This window comes from Gobius niger (assembly GCF_951799975.1).
Source record: "Gobius niger genome assembly, chromosome: 18".
NCBI classification, from domain to species: domain Eukaryota; kingdom Metazoa; phylum Chordata; class Actinopteri; order Gobiiformes; family Gobiidae; genus Gobius; species Gobius niger.
In genome coordinates, this window is record NC_136869.1 from 10,517,221 (window position 1) to 10,525,263 (window position 8,043).

An 8,043-nucleotide genomic window follows, 5' to 3' on the forward strand; every position below is an offset into this window, starting at 1 on the left:
ATTTATTTATTTTCTAGTACTAGTTTAGGCACGGTAGCACAGCGGTTAGCGCTCGTGCTTCACAGCTAGAAAGTCAGAGTTCGACCACCAGGGATGGGGCCTTTCTGTGTGGAGTTTGCATGTTCTCCCCGTGTCTGCGTAGGTTTCCTCCGGGTACTCCGGTGTCCCCTACCATTAAAAACATGTACAATAGGCCAGGATGGACAATTCGGCATTTACAAAACAAAGAATAAATAATTAATTTAGAAATTGTTCTTGTCGTGTGTTTCTTCTTCTCTGAATGAATGATTCTCTTGAGTTTCTGAGCTGAGCATGATGTGAGTCTATCTTCTACACAAGCATAATTTGATAACTCCATCAAAGTGTTCTCAGTTTAGGCCACTCCAGCACTTGCCTTCAGCCTCAACATGGATCTCAATGCACTGTCCTTAAGTGGTGTTACTTCAGGTGCTTTGAGTTGCCTTGTGTACAAAATGTGCGGTATAAATAAAATTGCTATGCCTTACGTTCAAGGCAAGGCATTGCTACATAACCACTGTGACTGAGGTGGTGGTTTGAATGTGTCTTTTCAGACTACAATTTCAGAAAAAATACCATACCACTTCGCTCACAACTGTGTGGCTTCACTCCAACATAAATGTACTGGTGCATTTTCATATTGAAAACTGTAGTAAATGTTTTCCCAAACAAGTAAAAACTGTGCGGCATAATTCTCTTCAGTATGAGCCAGCCTGTGTTTCTTAAGATGATCCATCTCGGGAAAATATGTTTCCACACTGTTCACTCCAGCAGGAATTTTCAGATTGAAGGCTGTTGTGATTGTTTTCCCACACTGGTCAGAGCAAAAAGGCGTCACAACATGTGTATTTTCAGTCTACTACCACGAAAATGTCTTTCCACACTGCTCACAACCTTGCAACTTCCCTATTGTTTATTCAGACCCACTCTAGTCACAGGGGTAAAGATGTCTTTTCAAATTATTAATTTGGGAACATTTTTTTCAACACCATTTGCAAATGTGTGGTTTCTCTCCAGTGTAAATGTGCTTGTGCATTTTCAGTTTAAATTGTGTTTTAAATATTATTCCACATTGGTCACAGATAATAGATTTTTAAAAATGTCTCTCCACACTGCTCACAACGGTGCGACTTTTCTCCCACATGAGTCTGCGTGTGTCTTTCCAGATTACCTGTTGCAGCCGTCAGTTTCAGACATAGATGGCGCTATAGTGTATATGTCATTGTGGCGGCGGGGGTAAAAAAGTAGAAGAAGAAACGTGCCATCGTAAACTTCCGGGTATGCTCACGCCTTCTCCGCTGTCAAATAAATGTACATTTTTATATTACTGCATGGACAACACGCGGCGATTATGCATCACTGTTAACCGGAATGGGGAGGGGAAACTGTTTTAGTTATTTTACAGCTATTTAAGTGAAGTTTTAGTTTCTATTTGTCTGGTTGAACCTGTCTGGCTGGACTGGAGGGAGTTTGAGATGGAGAGGCTGATCGTTAAACTGACCGCAAAACACGTCCTTTTCTCGGTGTCCTTCGCGGTGAGGCTGGCCCTGGTTGTTTATGGAGACTACCAGGACCAAACGATGGTGGTGAAGTACACTGACATTGACTACCACGTGTTCACAGATGCTGCAAGGTTCATCACTGAGGCAAGTGTTTGTCAAGCAACATAGTCAGCATATCTACAAATTAAAAGTGTTGTACAGTTTGTTGTTGGTTGTGTTGTTGTAGTTTTTTTTATTTTTTTATAGTCAATTACAAAAAATTAAGACGACCAAAAGCTGCAATATCCACAGTCTATGTATTTGACTCTCACAGCTTGGGACAGATGGACAGATGGTCAAAAAGGGACAGTGAGCTGCTACAGTGGATAAACACTGAATGTCTTTCCAATGTAGATACTTAAAGGAATAGTTCACCGTTTTTCCATATGAGATATGTTCTTACCTGAGCTTAGACGAGTTGATGCATACCTGTCTGGTCTTTGTCCGTGCCCTCAGTCCAAAGATGTTGTTAGCATTGGCCTCTCCCAATCTATTCCTATAGCTCCAACGGGGGTGGAGTTGGAAGCTACCACGCTCCTCCACAGGCACGCACAAAGACCAGACACGTACGCATCAACTCGTCTAAGCTCAGGTAAAAACATATCACATTATGGAAGAACTGTGTGCCCTCAGTCACGCAAAAAGACCAAAGATGTTTTTAGCATTGGCCTCTCCCAGTATATTCCTATAGCTCCAAACGGGTTGAGGTTAGAGGCGACCGCGCTCTTCCACGGGCACGCACAAAGACCAGACAGGTACGCATCAACTCGTCTAAGCTCGGGTAAGAACATATCTCAGTATGGAAAACCATGAAGGTCAACCGTTCAACTTTATCACACTGCTTTAAACCAAATACCTTAACAACTGTATTCATCTACCTCTGGACTCACGATTGCATGTTTCCTACAGGGCCAGTCTCCCTACAACAGATCGACATATCGCTACACTCCTCTCCTCGCCTGGATGCTCACTCCTAACATCTATTTGTTCATGGCTTTCGGCAAAATCCTCTTCATCGTGTGCGACGTCTTATCGGGACTTCTCATCTACAAGATCCTCTGTTTGCGTGGATTGAGCTCAGAAGTGGGTATCTCACACTTTTCTTATTATTTGCGGTCACTTTGAAGTCATAGTTTGTTTTTGTTTTTCTGTGTTCAGACTGCACGTTGTGTCAGTTCTCTGTGGCTGCTGAACCCTCTGCCCATGGGAGTGTCCAGTCGAGGGAATGCAGAATCCATACTGGCGGCTCTGGTGCTGGGAACATTACTCTGCATGGAAGGTATCTTGAGTACAAGCTATAAACTACAGGCTTGTCAAACCCAAGCTCTTCAATTGCCCAACCAAAATCAATACACTGAAATTATAATGACACAAATATCCTTCTTTTTTTCAGCTCGACGTCTGACCTGGGCAGCTCTCCTCTATGGCCTCTCCGTGCATATGAAGATTTATCCAGTCGCTTACGCCTTGCCCATTGTTTTAACGCTACGAACGCGGGATGCAACAGCAGAGGAGCACAAAGTCACGTCAAAATTGAGGAGTTTATCCAGATTCATCACATCCTTCATCAACAAGGAACTGTTCATCTTTGCCAGTGTTTCAGGGGGAGTTTTCTGCATCCTCACTGCACTGTTCTATCAAATGTAAGTCATTATGGCCATGTTTCTGCCAGGGTTTTATTATGTGGAGTTGTATTATGTTCTCTTTATCAACCACAACAACAAAAAAGAACACATTTACATAATCATCTTTTTGTTTACAGGTATGGCTGGGAGTTTCTTCATGAGACTTACCTTTACCACTTAACGAGAAGGGACATAAGGCACAACTTTTCTCCATACTTCTACATGATCTATCTCACTGCAGGTAGAGTTCTTCACTGTTTTTAGACAATAAGAACTGTTTGCACCCTGTAATAACACAGAAAAATATGTTAAGATAAGATAAATCGTTACATTAATCTCATTAGTATGCCACAACCTATACTGTGGATATTGTTTCTCATACCCCTTCATGTCATTTTAATCGGCTGTTCCCTCTTTAGACACTAGATGGAGCCAGTGGCTTGGTATTGCAGCTTTCCTCCCTCAGCTCCTGCTCTTGCTGATTTTATCCTGGACCTTTTATCCAGACTTGGCTTTCTGCTGTTTCCTGAACACTGCTGTATTTGTTTCATTCAACAAAGTCTGCACCTCACAGGTTAGTCAATCCACATAATGGATATTGTTAGATATTTTTTTTCCCACTGTGGCATATTCTAGTTTTACCTCTGATTTTCATATCATCAGAAATTGCTATTTTGTTGGCAATGAGCACTCACTTTTGTGTATTTTCTGTGCAGTATTTCCTGTGGTACCTATGTTTGCTTCCTCTGGTCATTCCTCGTCTCAGTCTGTCTGTCAAACAAGGCTTAGGACTCCTGCTGCTCTGGTTTGCTGGACAGGTAACTGGACATAATATGCTTTTTATCTTAACATCAGTATTGGATTTATTTAAAGATGGTTTGGAAAGAATGAGCTGAATTTCATTCATGTGTGAAAGCTGGAATTGTTGGATTAAAGGGATATTTCAGGATTTTTGACATAGGCCCTAATTTAATAGTTATCCAGAGTGTTGTTGATTTCTATTTTAATTCATGCAGTCCTTATATTCGAAGAGTTTTAGTGATTTAGTGCATGAATTAAAAAACAAAAAATCTCCAGAAATCAACAACACTCTGGATAACTAGGAAATAAGGGCCTATGTCAAAAATCTTGAAATATCCCTTTAATAGTTAGTGCTGTGACCTCATAGCAAGAAAAATGTCTCGAGTTCAATTCCTGGCCCATGTGAGGACTTTCTGTGGGCATGTCCTAATATAGGTTTCCTGAAATTGCTCCAGTTTCCCCTACTTTTTAACCTCTTAACCCCCGCCTTAACCAAGCACTTTTTCCCCAGTTCAGCTAACCCAATATTGGGGCTTCATCACAGTTACATTACGCTAAAAAAAGAAATGCTGCCAGTGCCAAAACGCTACAAAAAAGCAATGAGAACATGACTAAAACACAATAAAGATGTAACAAAAAGCAAAGGAAGCATCAAAACGACAAAAAAATGACTAAAACTTGACAACAAAAACAAAGAAGTTTAGATGAGTTTTCTAGGCCCTTTCAAATGAGGCAATACCCTGGCCGATAGGCTGTAAACTCTTAGGTCAAGAAACTCTAAGACTTAGGTAAAACTAGAGAAAATGTGCTCGGTTAAGTTAAAGTTGAAACATGTACTCTAATCCTCTCTGGAGCCAGGATTCCCATGAAAAAGGACCTCCCTAAAAGGTGGAAAATGGAAATATACAATGTTAAGGACCAATCCCAAGTTGCCTAAAATGTAGATTAAAAAAAAAAAAAAGTCCAAGTACCATTTAATATTCCATTTTAATGTCCTCCTTTCTGTCCGCAGGGCTTGTGGTTGGCCCCGGCCTACTTCCTTGAGTTCGAGGGTTACAACACTTTCCTGTGGATCTGGCTCGCTGGACTGCTCTTCTTAGTCATCAACTGCTTCATCCTTACTCAGATCATTTTACATTACAAACCACAGGCTCCACCGAGACTAAAAACTGACTGACCATCTTCTACATTTTCACCTCTTCCACCAAAGCTGTAAATATCCTTTGAAATGAATGTATTTTTTTTACAGGACTAACCTTCAAAATAAAAAGGTTTAAAGTGTGTTCAGCCTTCACTTGCATGAACAGGGAAACTGCTATACAACCAATATCTTTTGTCCCAGCGAGTCAATCAGGAGGTCACAGCCTAAAAGTATGTCACAGTAGATTCAAAATTGAATTGAACTATTGGCTTTATTTGAAACCTACACATGCTGAGTCAAATTGCTTGCTATAAATATTTCAGTAAATAACTTTGACTAACAACTAAATAGCAGGTCACATAGATGGCAGGATTTTTCTGGCTCTTTCAACTACCAAACCAGAGCTATTTTTGTGGAGAAATCCTATCATCGCCTGTCAATTGGTCAGAAATCCTCCATTTTTTTTTACCCAGAGCCATTCTAGCCATATGAATTCTTTATATCTTACAAAGCATCAGTAGTTTTAGGCTTGGTGTCCTTACTGTAACTCCTCGCGCTCACGTGTCCATGTATATTTCAGCGTGGTTCAAACCAGGCCAGTGTGCAGTTATGGGGCACGGCCAGTAGGTAGAGGCGTCCACCAGCGGTTGGGACGTCCCGAGCCGATATCCTCGCGTAACCCTCCTCTCAGATTAATCACTCAAGTGGAGCATGAACGCAACCAAAACAAACAGAGCTGGCAGTGGCTCTTTAATCTCACTGTCCTCTTCGGCCCCATAAGCTCACGTACAAATTGTCACAGCGTTTCTCAATCTGGTCCAGTGAGCAGCCAGAGGGGAAGTGTGGCCCAAACTGTACTTAAGTCAGAGAGATGGAGCATCAGAGGAACAGTACTCGAGTAGAGATGCAACAGGAGGAAGTGCTGAGCAAGCATTTTAAGTAAAAGGGGGGAAATGTGGTGGAAAAAATTCTGATATTTCCAAATCTTGATGGCCTTATATACCTGATTTTCTCTATACAAACAATGAATGAAGGAACTCACAAGTAAGAATGGTATGTTCAGACTTATTCCTGACTTACAAAATAACACATTTGAAACGTCCCAATTATTCACTGGAACAAGTTAATGAGCATGTTTCACAACAATCCAGTCATGGTGAGGTAATCAACAACTAGCTGTTAGTTAACAAATGATGGAAAAAACACATTATAAATGGCAACATGCAAAGCTCACAACGTTTTTTGTTGTTGTTTTTTACTACAAATGTTTGCTTTTACAATATACTGAAGGGCAAAATAGTTTTTTCCCCACTACATAAAAAGAATCAGGTATAGGGCAAAACATATGCAAATATATAAATACATAGATGATCATATTTCAAAATCTTGTCACTAATTTGCACCTTTTAAAATCCTTCTAATTTGAGTTGTGTGGGTTTAAAGTCTTCTTGATCAAAGAAATTTGGTACTCAGTGTGCATAGAGAAAATTTCCAAATCTCATTTACTTTATGCCACAATACTATTAAATATGTTAATTAAAATGATGCATTGAAGTTTAACCTCGTAACCCCCACCTGAAACGGTTTGGCTTTACCCAAATCTAAAAAACGTCTTTAAAAAAGTGTTAATATAGAGATGAAAACACACTGGAAAAGCAACAATAATGCAATAAAAAAAAAGTGACAAAAACACGGCTTAAAACTGATGAAAACGCAACAAAAAAGTGGCACAGAAGCAACAAAAAACGTCAAAAACATGGTAAAGAAAAAAAGCGAAAAATGTGACAAAAAAGTTTTGGTCAGTTCCGAAGATCAAATGTAATGTAATGTAATGTAAATCTTTTAGATTTGGGTAAAGCTGAACTGGAAAAAAAGTGCTGGGTTAAGGTGGGGGGGTAAGAGGTTAAGGCAGGACCTCATCAAAATAGTCCTAATTAATGTATTAAGCTGATATTTTTCAAAATAATTAGCTTAGCTTTTCATTGAAAATAAGCTACAGTGCTTTCAATGGGCCTCTGTTTATGTGCTGCTAAGTGGAGGAGTTGGAGGCATTTTTATCTTGCACTCCATCATATTTTCAGATCTTAAACTAAAACATGGCAGCTCATGTACTTCGATATAAGCTCATTCTCTCAAGTAAAAGCACCTTTAAGCTGACATTGTTTTGTAGTAGCAGTAAAAAACATTTCTTTGAGGTACAAATTGACGCACTATTGTAATTCCATCCACTTGAGCATGAAAAACATGTGATGTGTATTCTCTTTCATTTGTGATTCATGGTCAGCTGTGGCCTGAATATCTGTTCAGTGAATCACTGGATCTGCACTCGGTAACCTTTTTTTTCCGTGGCACGTGGCCTTTAGCCTTTACTCTTGAAAACATCTCGTTTCAGCAGCTTCCTCCTAAATACCAGCGCATTCAAGCAAGGGTTATTTTGCTTTGTAACACTGCACGATGTTTAACTGACAGACCTTTTAATCCTTGATGGAATATAAAGGTCTAGAGTTGGATGGATGACTTGGAGAATGATTTGTCTTGGTATGTTCTTAGTATTTTGTGCAAGTCCTTTTAAATGGCTTTTCAGTGACTGTTTTTAGCTGCTGCTGATTGATTTAGTGCATTAACACCGGCATTCTGGAATGCACATGTCACCGCCCACTCTATGCCACCTGATGGGACTTCACATCTTTGCCCGTTTGAAGAGGAGAATTGGATGGTCCTTGAAATGTAAATTTTAATCATTCAAGCACTACTGGTTGATGATTGTAGCACCATATTATATAGTATTAAAGGAACAGGCCACCGTTTTCCATACTGAGATATGTTCTTACCTGAGCTTAGACGAGTTGATGCGTTCCTGTCTGGTCTTTGTTTGTGCCTGTGGAGGAGCTTGGTCGCTTCTAACTTCAACCCGTTT

The 8,043-nt window shown here is 40.1% G+C and overlaps 1 protein-coding gene across 1 annotated transcript; it reads left to right on the plus strand.

Annotated features, from left to right (window-relative positions):
* The first annotated feature begins 1,283 nt into the window (after positions 1 to 1,283).
* On the plus strand, positions 1,284 to 6,047 carry pigm (phosphatidylinositol glycan anchor biosynthesis, class M). Its single transcript, XM_079575847.1, has 8 exons — positions 1,284 to 1,670; positions 2,475 to 2,642; positions 2,718 to 2,838; positions 2,953 to 3,202; positions 3,322 to 3,425; positions 3,604 to 3,758; positions 3,901 to 4,002; positions 4,998 to 6,047. The coding sequence occupies exons 1-8, from the start codon at positions 1,494 to 1,496 to the stop codon at positions 5,160 to 5,162; spliced, it is 1,242 nt and encodes a 413-aa protein (XP_079431973.1). The 5' UTR covers positions 1,284 to 1,493; the 3' UTR covers positions 5,163 to 6,047.
* The last annotated feature ends 1,996 nt before the right edge of the window (positions 6,048 to 8,043 follow it).

Coding starts and splice junctions, on each gene's coding strand:
- pigm (XM_079575847.1), top strand. CDS start 1,494: ATGGAGAGGCTGATCGTTAAACTGACCGCAAAACACGTCCTTTTCTCG. Junction 3,203..3,321: donor ACTGCACTGTTCTATCAAAT/GTAAGTCATTAT, acceptor TTTTGTTTACAG/GTATGGCTGGGAGTTTCTTC. Junction 4,003..4,997: donor TGCTCTGGTTTGCTGGACAG/GTAACTGGACAT, acceptor TTCTGTCCGCAG/GGCTTGTGGTTGGCCCCGGC.